At 40.0% G+C, this 18581-nt stretch overlaps 1 protein-coding gene across 4 annotated transcripts in view; it reads right to left on the bottom strand.

Annotated features, from left to right (window-relative positions):
• The window catches only part of LOC143301440 (myotubularin-related protein 13-like), a 303236-nt gene that overhangs the window by 122803 nt on the left and 161852 nt on the right, over window positions 1–18581 (bottom strand). For all 4 annotated transcript variants that reach the window (XM_076615734.1, XM_076615735.1, XM_076615736.1 and 1 more), the window contains exons 25-27: window positions 7924–8105; window positions 2465–2657; window positions 1297–1377 (exon numbers count right to left, since the gene is read on the bottom strand). In XM_076615734.1, the coding sequence (XP_076471849.1) occupies window positions 1297–1377; window positions 2465–2657; window positions 7924–8105 (456 nt within the window). The remainder of the gene's footprint in view (window positions 1–1296; window positions 1378–2464; window positions 2658–7923; window positions 8106–18581) is intronic.

Raw genomic sequence — 18581 nt, 5'->3', positions numbered from 1 at the left:
CACACACATCATGTCATGTGTCACCTCATGTCATGTGTCACAACCTCATGTCATGTGTCACACCTATGTCATGTGTCACACACCTCATGTCATGTGTCACATACCTCATGTCATGTGCCACACCTCATGTCATTGTCACACACTTCATGTCATCGCCACACAATTAATGTCATGTGTCGCACACCTCACACCATCTGTCACAACCTCATGTCACGTGCCACACAACTCATGTAATGTACCATAACTCATGTCATGTGTCACCTCATGTCATGTGTCACACACCTCATGTCATGTACCACACCTCATGTCATACGTCACAACCTCATAGCATGTGTCACTCACTTCATGTCATGTCATACACCTCACACCATCTGTCACACACCTCATGTCATGTACCACACCTCATGTACCACACACCTCACAACATGTGTCACAACATCAGGTCATATATGACATACCTGGAGTCAAGTGTCAAAACCTCACGACATGTGCTACACACCTTCTGTCATGCATCAAAACCTCACGTCAAGTGTCACAACCTCATGTAATGTGCCACACACCTCATGCCATGTGTCACAACCTCACATAATGTGTCACAACCCTACACCACTTATCACACACATCATGTCATGTGTCACACATCTCACCTCATAAGTCACACAGCTCATGTCATGTGTCACAATCTCAAGTCACACACCTACACCATAGCTCATGTCATGTGTCACAATCTCAAGTCACACACCTACACCACAGCTCATGTCATGTGTCACAATCTCAAGTCACACACCTACACCATATGTCACACACACATTATGTCATATATAACAACCTCAACATGTGTCACAGTCACATAATAAGCACCTCATGTCATGCATCACACACCTCACATTATGTGTTACACATCTCACAATTAGGTACAGACAGAATTTCACACCACTGCTGTCTGTACACTCTTACTCTTATGTCAATATCTTCACACATCACACCTACAATATTGCTATAAATACAAACGTGTCAACATCCTTTCACACACAACTGCACACATTGCTGTAGATACACTTATTTGTCAAACTCCCATACACATCACAAACACATCACACACAGATGTCAACATCTTCACACATTACACAAAGATGTCATCATCCTTACACATCATCCCACAGCACTGCAGGACATATACACATAAGTCAATACCCCATACACACTGTACCAATAACAGAAGCCATGTATACACAAGTGAGGAAGGATGTGGCTCCGCAGAAGCCAGGCCCAGCACACTGCACAGTGGACACTGACCTGCTCTGTCTGTGACACCTGGCAAACTTTCGTATACTTTCATCGCTGATAGACTGAGGTACAGCTAACAAAGCTGGGTAGCTGCAACAAACAGGTGGATTCATTTTACACTGACTGAATACATCTGAAGTGGCCACATGCATTTTGACATACAGCACTCTGATACACAGCAACAGATGGATACAACTTACCATGACTATACAACTAAAGTAGCCACACATATTTTACCAAAGATCACCCTGAAACACTGCAACAAACAGGTGGTTGTACTCATGCATTGCAACAGATAGATACATTTTATCAATTTGTGATATGTATGATGATTGTGTGTGTGTGTGTGTGTGTGTGTGTGTGTGTGTGTGTGTGTGTGTGTCAAATTTCTGCTTGAATGTTAGGTTGGCAAACTGCAAAGAGATATCCATGTAAAATTTTCTTTCTTTTTTTCACTTTAGTGTTATAAGGCATGGTTTAAAGGTCAGTATTTATCTTATACAGCGCAGTTGAGCATGTTCTACATGGAAAGGAGCTTTATAAATTAAATTATTATTACTATTATCATCATGATTGTATAAAACTGCAGTGGCCACATCTGTTTTACTTACAGTACACTGATACATTGCAACAGACAGGTGGGTTCCCTTCACCATGATAATGATTATACTTTTGTAACTTCTTAAGGACCCAACAGTGTCAGACCAGTCCAAAAAAAGTCACCCAGTCAGCAGACCTTTGGAGCAGTCAACAATGAGCAACGCCCAACCACAAGCACACAAACCACATCATGGTCACATGAACCACATTTTGAACACAGCCACATCAAGGACAAGCACAAACAGCACATCACAGACAAATGAACCACATCACAGGCATACGAAAAATATGAAAACCATGTTGTGGACAAACAAACCACACTTTGGGACATACACACATATCATGGATAATGTGAACCACATCATGGTCTTGAGAAACACAAAAGGAACATACATACCACATAAAAGACACACAAACCACATTATGGGTAGGTGAACCAGATAAAGGATGCACAAACCACATTAAGGACACACAAACCACTCAAGACACTCCACATCATGGATACACATGAGGGACACACAAGACCCATGCACACAAACCTATCAAGAATGACAAAACAAGATCACAAGTCACTGACCTCCGACACACAGAGTAAGTAGCATTGACGGTAGATAGACGAAATGGTTCTGATCGTGATCGTTGGCCCAGGGAGGAAAGACTGCCCAGACCCAGACGCTGGTAGTCTTGGTAACTGGGCCGTTCCATCAGTCGCTCCACATTCTTTGGGTCACTGGACAGTGAGGGAACAACTATCTCCCCCTCATCCATGACTGCAAAACAGCATGTACACAGTATAACCACAGCATGTACACAGCATGACCATAGCATGTATACAGCATGATCAGAGCACATACACAGCATGACCAGAGCATGTACACAGCATGAACAGAGCATGTACACAGCGTGATCAGAGCCACTACCTCACAGCCAACGCAACCCAAACACTAGTTAGTTCATACATACTCTCTAGATTAGACTACTGCAACTCTCTTCTCATTGGTTGTCCACAAACACTCCTCAGACCAGGTACAGCAGGTACAAAACTCCACCGCAAAACTGGCTTATAAAGCAAAAAGATCAGTACACTGCACACCCCTTCTAAAAGAGCTGCACTGGTTACCCATAGACCAAAGAATCAAATACAAAGCTGCCTGTCTCTGCTACCATGTCATATCTGGAACTGCACCCCAATACCTCTCTGACATCTTTCAAATCTATGTACTCTTCCGTTCTCTTCACTCTGCTGCCTATGACAGAACCTTCCACGTCCCAAAATACAAAACAGAACAGCATGGTAATTAAGCCTTTTCATCATCTGCTGTTCAAATATGGAACTCTTTGCCTCACCACGTCTGTCACAGCCCCTCACTGCCTTCCTTTAAATCTAACCTGAAGACTTTCCTCTAGACCCTCTCTCATACATGAAAGTAGTTAGTTGACTGTGTAGGTATATTTGTAATGCTGTATTGTGTGTGCGTTGAATGCATGCATGTATGTATGTATGTATGTGTGTGTGTATGTATGTATTGAACGTACGAGTTTGTATGCGCATATCGTATGTTACTGTGCATGACTGTGAGTTGAGGACTGAGTGTGTTTCGTATATGCGTGTGTGTGGATTGTAAGGTGCTTTGTGCAATGAGGAAAGCGCTGATAAATGTCCAGTTATTATCATCTATCATTTTATTATGTACACAGCATGACCAGAGCATAAACAGTATGAACAAGAGTACTCATCACTGAACATTACACAGGAAACAGTGGCGACATAGGAGCTGATGGGAGATACGGAGTGGGATTGCATAGGATGTACTGCAGTTTCTATTTCAGTTTCAAGGTGTTAAACATGCGGATAAATTCATTCATGCTATACATCTGTTTTGGAGAAAAAGAAAGAAAGAAAAAGAAGCAGATGCCTGACCTACGCATGAGAGCTACCCTAGGTTTGTGTAAAACATTAACCCCTTCACTGCTAGTACATTTTGCTATAGCCCATGCTGAGAAAATTTCCAGAAAAAAGAAAAACACGCCAATGATTTTAATTTGCTTATATTTCAAAAAGTACTGAAGATAAGTGCATAAAAGTATATATCAAATGAAAGGAAAATGAACCAAGATTTTGTTTTCAATACTCACATGTTCAAATAATGAGTCAATCTGACACAAAAATTCCATATAATGCAATAAAAAAAGGGGGACTGTCATTCCATTATGTAGGTGCTACAACAACAACCAGGTTATCAACCAGTCTTTCTTGTGACTGTTGTGATTAACCACACACACTGTCAAGGCTGTGCAACAGTGTCCAGGTCCATAAGACTCCAACACAGTCCACACAAAGAATGAAAAGGGTGGACTCACCCAGCATCTATCATCAGTAAAAGAGCCGTGTGTGGTACTTGTGGGAACAGTCGTCAAGACACAGGTTTGCTGGGGCAGTCTGGGCAGTAGAACCTCACATCCTTTCTTTGTCCTTTCTTCAAGCAGACTCTGCACTTCCTTTGTGGCCAGGCCTTCTGTGGGGTATGTGGGATGACATCAGTGAAGTGTTGTCCACACAGACGAACAGTGTGGTCATCTTTAGCAGTGTCTGGGTTTTGGTCACCAAAAATCATGGCACTACCGGTAATTACATCCTTCTGAAAGTCCAGGAGTGTACTGCTGTTGCCTGATTTTAATTAAAAAAATTTTTATTGAGGATGTGTGCATTCAGCATGGCAATTTGTAGAAAATGCACACACAGCTGTTTGTACCACTTCAGGGTTTTCCTTGTTGCATTGTAGGGCTGCAGCTGTTGGTCATGATGGTCCATGGCACCCATGTTTTTGTCGTAATCCAGAATTGCTGGAGGCTTGTTTACTGCCCTTTGGTCTTGCTGCTGCTGGTCTTCAGCTGTAGGTTTGTGGCAAGCTGTCAACTCCATATGGTCCAGGATGAACATCATGATCATCACCATGCTGCATATCTGAAACACATTGCATAAAAGACTAAGTTTGTTGGGGTTTTGGAGGGGTTTTTTTGTTTTGTTTTTTTACATACAAAAAAGGTTATGAAATGGTACCATTTTATTTCTGATTGTTTTCAGAAGCTGAAATATAAACACACACGCACCTAACACCCCCCCACCCCCCACACACACACACTGAAACTGGTTGATGGTACACCACACCCCCTTCATTCTCTCTCATACAAAACAAAATGACAACACACACACACACTTCTACAAGTGCTGCATTTAGAAATTAATTTAGGCATACAATTCTGTATATCGCTCTGATTTCAGTTTTATAAACATCTACTCCCCCCCCAACCCCCCCACCCCACTCTCACACACACACACAAACAACAACAACAATAACAAAAACAACAAACCAATACACACTTGGGAACGAACACACAGAAAGCTCTAGGCGAGCAACACACGCTGTCATCAACAATAAGCCAGCCAGCAACCACGCCGCCTTGGGCTGTGATGGTCACACACAGTACTCGCGTGACTGACTCTCTCTCACACACACACTGATCAGTGACTGATGAAGCTACTTACCACAGCTAACACATTCAAAACACACACAATACAGTCATATTCATTGTTACAACAAACAGAAAGCAAATAATAAACTGACAAACCTCATAAACACCCACCTGCATCTTGAATCAGCTGAGCTTGTCTGTCTTCAGTTTCGTCAAGCAGCTCCACCTCCCACCCCCCTCCATGTCAAAATCAGCGTCTTCGGCATCAACTTCACGCAGTTCTATCTCATTCAGTCCACACTCTTCATCTCTACCATTTGCATCGTGAAAGATTTCTTCCAGTACTCGTGCAAGTGTTGGGGTTTGTCTGCATTCAGCCATGGCTTTGGAAACACAACTTGAGCTTCGTACAAACTTGCAAAACTTTCGCCATAAATATGACAAATGAGGTGAATAATTTTAGCTTATGGAACTCAGGAGATAAAGAGCTCTCAGGGGAACTAATTTAATGGTCAGCAGACTGTAGTTTCTGTAATGCAGGACTCGAAACATAGAACGATGTTACATGACGTACGGTGCACGTCAACAGCGCAGTCAAGAGGTTAACATAAAATTATATAAAACAACTACACAAAACAAATAAATCAGTAAATACACTTTTGTGCAGCACAGGTAAAACTCGACCTCTCTCAACAATACACAAATGTTAACATGCACTGGCATACACTACAACTAAATATTATGCACTCACAAAGCAATAACATGCACACACATTCTCTCATGTCACAACAAACCATTCATCCCAATACACACACATTACCAGATGTCACAACAAACCATTCATCCCAATACACACACATTCTGTCATGTCACAACAAACCATTCATCCCAACACACACATTACCAGATGTCACAACAAACCATTCATCCCAATACACACACATTCTGTCATGTCACAACAAACCATTCATCCCAACACACACATTACCAGATGTCACAACAAACCATTCATCCCAATACACACACATTACCGCATGTCACAACAAACCATTCATCCCAATACACACACATTACCAGATGTCACAACAAACCATTCATCCCAATACACACACATTCTATCATGTCACAACAAACCATTCATCCCAATACACACACATTCTATCATGTCACAACAACCATTCATCCCAATACACACACATTCTGTCATGTCACAACAAACCATTCATCCCAATACACACACATTACCACATGTCACAACAAACCATTTATCCCAATTCACACACATTCTGTCATGTCACAACAAATCATTTATCCCAATACACACACATTCTCTCATGTCACAACAAACCATTCACCCCAATACACACACATTACCACTTTCTACAGACTCTTTACAGTCCAGTACCGACTGTTTGGGAAAGGGAATTTTGTTCAAATATGAATACCACATGTAACCATATTAAAAAATATTTAGTAAATGAATTTGTTATTAACTGGAAGAATGATCTTGATGCCTGCAGCAGATGCTTGCTTTATAAAAAAAAACCCAAAAAAAAACCAAAAAAAAAAAAAACCAACAACAACAAAAAACCGAATTTACAGCAAAAAAAAAATGCATATGTCTGTTTACCTGATGTTCATGCACTTCTTCATACTTCTTCTTTCGAAGTGTATACCAATACGATTTGGCTTCCTCATTATTTTTTTCATAATATTCCTAGGCAATTTTATGTATGATTTTTATTTGTTCTGATTGTGAGTATACATCTTAAGAACTTTATGTTGTATTCAATACATGAGTGTTATTAACTCACTCGTGACAGAAAGTTTGGTTCTGTTTGCTTTTCCCTACAGATGGCCCATTTGTTAAGGTAAGAAAAAAAATCACAAAAAAATACAAAAAATAAGGTAACTGAATCAAACTAGCTGTACTTGACCCACTGACCCATCTCCTCTCATCGTGTGTATGCCAACCTCCCTCCCTATTCACTGCCCTCTGAATCTGAGTCATTGTCAGTACCTTCTTGCTGGTAGCTTTCTTCACTGCAGATACTTTATTCAATGTCTTCATCATCCTTGTTGATGTCAGAACCTTCAGTTCAAAGCATTTCAATCACTTCAGCAGCAGTAAAAGCTGCTGTAGTGATCTTTTTGCTCCAAAATTTCAACTGTATCGCCTGTGATGCCATTTTCCATATGTATGCAGATTAGCTTGTCATGTGGGGTGCCAAAGTCAAACAGTCCCTAGCGAGTGTGTTGCTATGGAATCTCATGAAGAAACTTTCCATTTGACCCTTGACACGTTCGCAATGCCCTGTGTAGCTGCGATTGTTATGCTACCTCATGAAGCAAACGTGGAAAAAGTTTTGATTGTCGAAACCGTTATAGCTTTCCGTCGTCTGGAACCGCACCTGACGTCAGGAACACTATAGCGATCCATCATGTAAAGTGAGTTAACACAGTTTATTTGTTAGTTGTTTTTCATGCTTATTTTTTGTTTATATGTTTGTAACCTTCATACCCCAAGAGGGCTGAAGGAGATTAAACCTGGAGCACACTTACAGGAGAGTTCATCAAACACCTCACTAGATGGTCTGTCCGACTCACTGTCGGAGGACCGGGGAGAGGTGTTTCTCCGTGACGGAGGGGGAGTTGGCAGAACGTACTTCTGTTTTCGCTGAGACTGTTTGGGTCTCAACCCCACCTTCCTGGCGGTCTTCAACAGTGTCCTCTTGTAGATGTGCCTGCAGCAGTTATTTTCACTCATTTTATTTCACATTTATGCTGAATTTTATATCTGGCATTCAACAATCACATTTATCCTGACATTAACTAATTTACCAATCAACTAAGCATTAATTGTTCGACTAATCAATTATGTTAAAAACAAATAATAAAAGCAAAAAAGACAAACAAACAAATATTGAAGATTCAGTTTCACAGAACTCATAATCCTAAGCCAAGCAAACACTGACCAAACACTGAAAATTTATCCAAGGTCTTGTTTGGCAAAAGAATGGTGGCAGAATGGTTAAGACACTTGTCTGCCAATACTGAGTCTGTGAGGGTCTGGGTTCGAATCAACCTCTTGCCCCTTCTCTCAAGTTTCACTGGAAAATGAAGCTGAGCGTCTAGTCATTCGGATGAGATGATAACCAAAGTCCTGTGTGCAGCACACACTTGGCGCACTGGAAAAGAACCCACAGCAATGAGAGTGTTGTACTCTGGCAAAATTCTGCTGAAGAAATCCACTTTGATAGGCACACAAATATACATGCACTTAAAGGCCTGACTAAAAATGTTGGGTTATGCTGCTGATCGGGCATCTGCCTAGCAGCTGTGGTGTAGCGAATATGGTTTCGTCCCAACACAGTGGCGCCTCCTTGAGAAATGGAAATGGATAACTGAAACTTGTTTAACACCTTGATCATGCCACAGATGTTCAAGCATAATAATGTAGATGCGTGAGGGAGAAGACACTCCATCCTCTTCTGTATCCAGTGTACTGCAGTAACATCAAAAACAACAGTTTGATTTCTGGAGAATAACAGATTAACACTGTCTACAGGCGCAGGGGAAAAGAAAAAAAATATTTCTGACACTTATCTCAGTAGGTTGTCTCTCCCAGTGGGGAAAGTAAAGTAGGGTCCATACAGGTTTACAATTTCTAAATTCCATGACTTTTCCAAAACTGTTCCATGCCACTTTCTGAAATTTCCATGACAACAAATTAATTTCTGAGCAAAATGTATTCCTTCTGTTATCAAAATGACCTACTGGTAGATAAAACTTACAAACATTGATGTGCTTTGCATGTCCAAAGTGGAACAGTCAGAGAGACAACAAAAAAGGTGAAAGATACTTCATATCTTTGTTTAAGACCTCAAATGCTAACAATTAGTATTGTCCTCAAAACATCTTGGTTGAAACCTTAAAACTGCACATATACTGATACTAAACAGTTGGTGATGGTCCAAGTTATATTTTTTTTTTTCTAAATCATTTTTTTTCTTCTTTCTCAGACATGCCTACCCCAGATTTCAGGGACATTAACCACACAAATTAGGGACAGAAATGAAAAACCATGAACAATCAGTCATACATTTCTTTTGTGATTTTGTACTCAATGTACAACTGATGGGCACAACAGCCGAATGGTAAAAGCGTTGGACTTTCAATCTGCAGGTACTGGGTTTGAATCTTGGTGGTGCCTGGTGGGTAAAGGGTGGAGATTTTTCCGATCTCCCAGGTCAACATATGTGCAGTCCTGGCAGTGCCTGAACCTGCTTTGTGTGTATACTCACGCAGAAGATCAAATACGCAATTTAAAGATCCTGTGATCCATGTCAGCGTTCGGTGGGTTATGGAAATAAGAACATACCCAGCATGCACACCCCTGAAAACGGAGTATAGCTGCCTACAAGGTGGGGTAAATATGGTCATACACGTAAAATGTTAAATGTTACATGTTTGTCTGAGTGTGTGTGTATACGTGCCTGAAATCTGATTGAATGACACATGAAACGAATGACGAGTGCCCAATGGCAGCTGTCAGTCGGCTCAACCCAGGTAGACATCCTGTTGTGTAAATAACCCCGTGTTTATAAAGCGCTGAGAGCTTGATCTCTGACCAAGGATAGAAGCCACATAAGTATCCATATCAATCAATCACAAAAAAAAAAAAAATGTGGAGCCTACATGTTACAAGTTTCTCTCTCTCTCAAATATGTGCAACATTTGACTTCAAACTGATTCATGAGAATCAGGGAACCTTACTGTGTGAGAAAATCATCTTATGCTGCCTTGTGGATTAGCTGATGGATATGACATGCCTGGTGGGTACAGTATACCTATTTTCCAGTGCAGGTTCCACCTTGTGTTTCGTGAAAATCATGGAGCACTGTGGTTGTCGATCCTACAGTCTGCACTGAAATGTAAGCACACTCATTCCTAAAAGTCACGCCCTCTTCATGAACTCTGGCTGGCATTCAACCTATCGTCTTAATCACTCCTCTCCCTCTCCTCCCCTTCTTCCAACGCTCGCTGCACATATTCTGTCAGTCATAGCCACTTGTTCAAAAACGCTGTCTGATTGGATAGATGGACTGAAATGTCATCAAATGGGCTGTTAGTTTCGTAACTGTCGTTGTCAATCACCTTCATTTTCAAACCAATCATCAGACAAGATCGAGAGATCCTTCTCCATCGCGAAAGCTGTCCATAACCACAAGCAGAGCTTTCAGAATTGTGTAAATCTGCTGACTGTGACCACTTCTTTTACTGGACACAGTTTTCAATGCCTTTTTCTGCACATGATGCAACCCCCTTTTCCACGCGCGTATCACGTGGTCAGTTAGCAAATTATTATCAAGTAGAAAGAGGTCTTCTACCTGATGTAAGTTCATTTAAATAGTATTCTTATAATCCACACATCAAATGAACTGTTCAGAGTCCGTTTATGTGAATTGAACCCAACTCCAATGAAGGAAAAATCAGAACATATGCATGACGTCAGTGGGCGTCTTATAGGCACTATGGCAATACTTTTTGTAGTGATGTCTTATAGGCACTCTACTGGCTAATTAATGTCTTTTCACTTGAGTGATATTAAATGTGTGTGTGTGTGTGCGTGCATGCGTGCATGTGTGCGTCTGTGTGTCTGTGCATGTGTGTGTGTGTGTGAGTGCATGTGCGCATATATGGTGATAGTAAGAAAAAGAGGGCAGAAAGACACTGATGGGCTACACTCAACTGACAAACTTAGTCATTATTTTTACATCATTGCTCCTTCCTTCTATTCCTTCAACCAATGACTAAGCATGTGCATGCCCACACACACACACAAACACACATAAAGGGTGAAAAGCCTGAAGAGTGACTTCACGTCACACAGAACACAGCCACAGGATAACCAAGATAACAGCGATAGTGAGATAGTGAACTGTAGGGACATCCAAATTTGAGACAGTAGCTGCACATGTGTTTAAACAAAACATAGTATTTTATGTATGTACTGGAAAGGATTCTTTGGTGCTATGGCTTTAGATCCCAGATCTAAATAATGTACACTAAATGCAAACATGAAGTGTATTGCTACAAAGTTTTTATTTTGTTGCACTTTCTACAGTGATTGTTGCGAAAAGTAACATAGATCTTTAGATGTCTATCTGTGTGTGTGTGTGTGTGTGTTTGGGCAAGCATGATTGCCAGAATGTGTGTGTGTTTGCATGTGTGTGGATCTGTGTGTGTGTGTGTGTGTGTGTGTGTTTGTGTGTGTGTTTGTGTCTGTGTGTCTCTGTGTGTCTGTGTGTGTCTGTGTGGTTGTGTCTGTCTGTCTATGTGTTGTTCTTTAGTTTAGCCTCTTTTCACTATTAGTGATATTAGAGGATAAATTTTTTTTTTTTTAAATTGGGTGGGGAGGGGTAGGGAGAGGGGAAAGAGAAGTCAGAATAAAACAAAAGGTAGAAAACTACTAAGAAATGCATAACCAACATGAAATTAGCTTTAACAGTGACGATTCAATAATGATGATAATAACTAAAACAATTAACATGATTATGAAGTACATTAACTCACTCGCTGCCATTGTCCGCATATGCGGACATCGTCGGAGAAAGCGTTGGATGCCAATGTCCGCATATGCGGACTTGGATTTTAGAATGTTGTGCTGTCGGAGTGATGCGTCGGATGTGAAAATCAAAAGCAGATGTGATATCTTACGTCACCTCTGGTCAGCTTTTCATTCACACACGCTGCGTGTGTGTCGCGATAAGCTCAACCGCAGTTGATAACAAAGCATGCCCCCTGTCAGCTTTGTAAGTTGTTTGACAAGATGCCGTCACGGTGAAGTGTTCGACACGGTCGGAGAGGTGAAATGTTACTCAGCGTCGAAGATGCTTTGGAAATGATCCAAACTGAAGGCTCTGATGTCGAAGGAGATAATGTTGATTCTTTGGACAGTGAATTTGAACCAGATCCCGATGAACTAGAAATAGATTCGGCCGCTGAAGAGAGTGTTTACAATGGAGAGGAAAGTGAGGAACATGTGCCAGCAGATGAGACAGACACAGACGACGAAACCACTGAGGAAATGGACGATTTTGCAAGTGTTTTCACCAGTGATTGGACTGACAATTTTTCCTTTTTCCCTCTTGCACATCCCTTCACTGGCATACCAGGTTTGTCAGCTGACTGGCCAGTCAACACCCAGCCGGTTGAGTTTTTTTCTTTGTTCTTTGATTTTCATTATGTAGAGACAATATATTTTTTTTGTATGTGTGAATTTCAACTTTCTTCACCACCTGTTCATACTTCATTGCATACACTAGGTCTTCAGTTCCTCAAATAGTGTTAGAATGTGATGTGGAACATGTTGGTGTACCTCTCTGATGGGTGCAAAAATGCTAAAAAATACACAAAATATGGATACCGCGATCAACATCAAGATGGTGAGTAAATACTTTGATTTTTTGCACACATATGGACCAACATTCCTTGCATACATATACTAAATATCAATTGTCTGGGTGTTTATTTGTTTTTTTTACAATTTTTTCCCCATCCTATACAAACCCTGGGTTTTCAGGGATTGGCAAGGGCAAAAACTCTTGGCATGGAGTGAGTTAACCCTTTTGCTGCCAGGAAAATAAAATTTAAGTGAAATCTATTTGCCAGGTTTTTTTCACAAACAACGGGTATAAATTTTCCAAAAATTCTGTGCTCTTTGTTATTGGAGAAAGACCCATAAAAGTATACATTTTCTCAAAGGTAAATGAATAAAGAACACAAAACACATGATGTTTTCCCATTCTATATATTTTTAGTGATATGCTGTTGTTTTGAAATCAGTGTTTTGTTTTTTGTCACATTTTCAACTTGTTCATCATTAACAATAGTCAGGTAATTTGTACAAAAATATATTTTCTGGACAAACGGATATCTGTAGACACAAAATCATACTAAACAACCACAATATATATATATATATATATATTTTTTTTTTTTAAAGATACACAATGCGTTGTGACTTCTCCAATTGATAATATGGATGTGAGGCCACGCCCCCTCAGTCTTCACCCCCCCTCCTCTTCACCCCTCTCACACAGTCACTTTATACAGTTCTCATCAGACCACGTTGGCTGAGTGCCAAGAATATCGCTCACACTGTGTCCTGCTAACAATTCGATCATGTTCTGTCAACTGCTAACATCTGTTCAGCCGGCATCAATCACTGATAGTCGCATCTTGGCCACTCTCTTGATTGCTCCCTTTATTTTCTATCAAATCGTCCTATAAATGTTCATCACTGTCTTCTCCTTCAAATTTATGCTTCAATTCTTTCTGAGCATCAGCTGAAGAAAGAAATCTTGATTGATTTAGTTCGTCACGATCACATGTCTTAAGCACAGCGTTAGTCCGACATTTTGTTGAGCGAGCGAGGAGAGAAGTCAGGCAAACACTGGGACAGTGACCCAACCAAAACATTCAAATAAAGGACTGCTGCATGACGTAGATGGGGTTTCTAGCTATGAATAGAATCCAGAAAGATTCCCTAGGCTAAAGCTACCACTATTTTTGTCAACGAAGTGAATGCAAACCAGGGAAAAGTCAGAATATTTCGATGACGAGTTATCTCGTCATTGTGGCAGCGATGCATACATGCTTGCCATGATGAGTTATATTATCTCGTCATATAGGCAGCCTAGGGGTTAAAGGAATGTAAAAACGGGCTATGAACTAATGCCTTTGAAAGTTCTACTAAAAGAACCTCTTTAGAAATAACTTCCCCCAAATCATCTGCAGAATAGTTACTCTCTGTGAAATACCTGGGCAAGAAGATACGTAACTGCTGACATTGAAACAAACTATGATGCAAGCCGAACTGCTTACCACAAATGCATATAACATTTTTACTATATTTTGTCTTCAGCGCGTCAAGTTTTATACGGAAGAAAGTAGAGGTTATTAATCTTGTATAACAAGCTGAAGAATTCGGTATTTTTTCTTTAACAATACGTTCGGGGAATAATGTCCCTTTCTGTTTTGAAGACTCTGTCTTCCATCGTTTATGAAATCGACCCCATGCTGTTTTTTCTAACATAGTGTATGCTTCTTTCACTGAAAGTCGGACAAGTATTTTTGTCGATTTTTCTGAATCTTGTGCTCCTTTTTTAGCTGCTTTATCAGCAGTTTCATTGCCATAAATGCCCACATGAGAAGGCACCCAACAAAAACTGACATCAGTACCTTTAATCCTCAAACAATGTACCAAATGATTTGCCTCAATAACTAAGTCAGGTCTTGTTTCAAGGCTAAATGATTCTAGCGCATAAAGTACTGATTTGGAATCAACAAAGAATGCTATTTTCAAGAAAACTATTTGATGGCTCACCAAGTAGCTCAATGCTTGTATAATAGCAACAAGTTCAGCCGTAAAAATGGAAAGACTCTTTCCAATAAAGAAAGATTTTTCAACTTTAAAAGCGGGAATAGTAAAAGCCGCGCCAGCATTTTTGTCATCAAGAACGGATCCATCTGTAAATATATGGAGATGATTCTGGTATTTTTCTGCTATGTGTATTCTTGCAGTACTTGTCGTGATATTGATATTTTCTTCCTTTTTTGTTTAAGAATAGTTGATAACAAAATCTGCTTTCAACATTTCCCAAAAAGGAATAGGAGTATAAGATGGTTTTAAAGCTAACTCGTTCATGTTAACACCAGATTCTTTTACAGATCTGAAACGTAAGTTGCAACTGTTTCTTGTGATGAAATAGCTTTAGCTCTTTTTGGAAAATCAATGTCAGATCTTACTCAGTGGAGTGATGGCCTAAAGGTAACGCGTCCGCCTAGGAAGCGAGAGAATCTGAGTTGGGTCGAATCACGGCTCAGCCGCCGATATTTTCTCCCCCTCCACTAGACCCTGAGTGGTGGTCTGGACGCTAGTCACTCGGATGAGACGATAAACCGAAGTCCTGTGTGCAGCACGCACTTAGCGCACGTAAAAGAACCCACGGCAACAAAAGGGTTGTTCCTGGCAAAATTCTGTAGAAAAATCCATGTCAATAGGAAAAACAAATAAAACTGCACGCAGGAAAAATACAAAAACAAAATGGGTGGCGCTGTAGTATAGCGAAGCGCTCTCCCTGGGGAGAGCAGCCCGAATTTCACACAGAGAAATCTGTTGTGATAAAAAGAAATACAAAATACAACAAACAAATACTGTCAGTTCATCAGCAATGAAATTTTCTGTCATAGAAGTGTATCTTACAGCAAATTTTGCTGTTGCTAACTCATGATGCTCATTAAAAGGAAGAATTCCGGCTGTTTTGTATGTTTCCTGGTTGGATGCATGAAAGGGCACTCCGAGGGCAATTTTGATAGCCTTACAGTCTACACTTTGAATCTTTTGTAATAGACATTTAGGTGCACTGAAAAGTATTTCTTATGCATACGTTAACTTTGATCTTACAAGAGCCATGGAAAGATGGATCAATGTTTTTGTATCCATTCCCCAAGGTAAGCGGCTTAGAATTTTCATTAGATTGATACTTTTCTTTGCCTTTGTTAAGATGTAATCAAAGTGAATGTTCCATGTCAGTTTTGAAGTAAGATAAACACCTAAAAACTTCACCACCTGTTTATAATCAATGACGTCACCGAGTAATTTAAAAATTGGCATGCTAGATGGGTTACCACCTGAATTAAACAACATCATACATGTCTTTTCTGTCGACAAGGCTAGATCATTTTCAAACATATAGTTACCAAAGTTGTCAAGATCAGGTTGATACAAACACCGTATGTAATTCTGTGCTCTTTGTGGGGTTGACTTTTTTAGCGTGACACCCATCCACATACAAATGTCATCAGCATACTGGACGGGCGCAATAGCCGAGTGGTTAAAGCGTTGGACTGTCAATCTGAGGGTCCCGGGTTCGAATCACGGTGACGGCGCCTGGTGGGTAAAGGGTGGAGATTTTTACGATCTCCCAGGTCAACATATGTGCAGACCTGCTAGTGCCTGAACCCCCTTCGTGTGTATATGCAAGCAGAAGATCAAATACGCACGTTAAAGATCCTGTAATCCATGTCAGCGTTCGGTGGGTTATGGAAGCAAGAACATATCCAGCATGCACACCCCCGAAAACGGAGTATGGCTGCCTACATGGCGGGGTAAAAACGGTCATACACGTAAAAGCCCACTCATGTGCATACGAGTGAACACAGAAGAAGAAAATAGCATACTGTACTATAACTACACGATTTGACAATACCTTTGGGAGATCCTGAATAAGAATATTAAAAAGTATAGGGGCTATAACTGAGTCCTGTGGAATTCCAAAGTCAAGTTTATGTGGTAAAGAATAATGTGTTCCCACCCTCGCTTGGATAGTTCAATTAGATAAAAAGCTTTTTATATACTCATAGAGATTACCAGATATTCTGACTGATTTCAGTTTGTATAGCAGACGTTTGTGCCAAACCTGATCGTAGGCTTTTTTAACATCAAAAAACATTGCCAAGACACTTTTTCTGTGGGCAAACTGACGTTTTATTTGAGTTGTAATTTTTACTAGGTGTTCGACTGTTGATCTCCCTTTTCTAAAGCCTGCCTGGTTCACTGGAATGATATTGTATTTTTCACAGTAAGTTATCATTCTCAGCAGGACTATTATTTCCATTAGTTTACTGACATGCGAGGTCAAAGCAATAGGCCTATAGCTATTTTTATTACGTTTAGGTTTTCCTGCTTTTAGAACTGGTACCACTATCAATCTTTTCCATATCTGTGGTATACTTCCAGATATCCAACATTTCTGATTTATTTTGTGAAGGAAAATGATACATTTTTCTGGAATGTTTTTTATCATATCATTTGATATTGCATCGATGCCAACGGAACTTTTTTTTATTGCTAAGGGAAGCTACTGCGGTTTGTAGCTCTTCATATGTAATAGGAGAATTAAACCACAAGTTATTTTGCGGAGTCGGATCACTGTATAAAGGACTGTTTTCTTCTGTGTCTCTGTGTGTCTTACACTCCTGTTATAAACCTTCGTTTTTACTAATTTGCACAAACATTTCAACAAAGATTTCTGCCTTCTCCTTATCTGATAGAAATTTGTTTTGTGAGCCGTTTGATATTGGCCAACTTGGCAACTTGATTCCATTTTTCATTTCTTTCATTTTTGTCCAAACTTTATTTAAGTCTTTATAATCTAAAATTTCTTGTGAACAAAACGATGACCAATAATCTTTTTTAGCTTGGGCTACTGTCATATTACTCTGAGTGTTTGCTTTCTTCATTTCTTTGTGCTTTTTGGGCTCACTGTCCGCGAGGTAGTTCTTAAATGTTTCTTTCTTGTAATTAGCAGCCTTTTCACATGCATCATTCCACCAGACATTGCCTGAACGGTCACCTGACTTCACACCCTTTACTTTTGGAATCGACATATCAGCTGCTGATAGAACAACTTCTGTAAAATTTGAATACATTACATCTATGCTTTGCTTGTCAAGTTTTTCAAAATCTTGAGGAAAGAATGTTTTGAAATAAGTCCCAATTTGCATTCTTATAGTTATATTTTGGTACAATGTGAACGTTATCATTATCAGGCCTATAATCATCATCAGCTATTGTAATGATGATAGGCACATGGTCGCTTCCCAAAGTGTCTCGATGTGTTTCCCAGGTACATGATGGAGCTAGCTCTGGGGATATAAGTGTCAGGTCAATTGCTGTTGGTCTGTGTTTAGAAACGTCAGGAATTCTAGTAACACTACCATCATTCAAAAGATAAAAGGGGCTGTCAACAATATTTTCGATTAAGCGATTGCTTGTCACAGTTCTACAGTTCTTTTCTCAGAATGGTGAGTGGGCATTGAAATCTCCCACTATTACCCATTTGCCGGGCTGTTGTTCTTGTACTGTTCTAAGCCACTCAGTATTTCGGTTGTTTGGGCCTTTCTGAACATAAACAGAAAGAACGTTAAGAACTTTTTTGTTGCTGAATTCTATTGTAGCCGCACAAGAGTGTATTTCAAAGCTTGCAACAAATTTTGAGACAGGTGACTCACAAAGATAATACTGTAATTCTCTAAGTATATAAATAGCAGTACTTATCTTTTTGCCCTCGTTCCCAGTTTCATATACTGGTGGAAAATAATAATTGGGAAGTTTGGGAAGCTTACAGGCACTGATATTAAGAAACTGTAAA

The sequence above is a fragment of the Babylonia areolata genome, chromosome 27, assembly GCF_041734735.1.
Source record: "Babylonia areolata isolate BAREFJ2019XMU chromosome 27, ASM4173473v1, whole genome shotgun sequence".
Classification (NCBI taxonomy): domain Eukaryota; kingdom Metazoa; phylum Mollusca; class Gastropoda; order Neogastropoda; family Buccinidae; genus Babylonia; species Babylonia areolata.
Note: the sequence above shows the minus strand (reverse complement) of the source record. Positions and strands in the feature narration are given on the sequence as shown.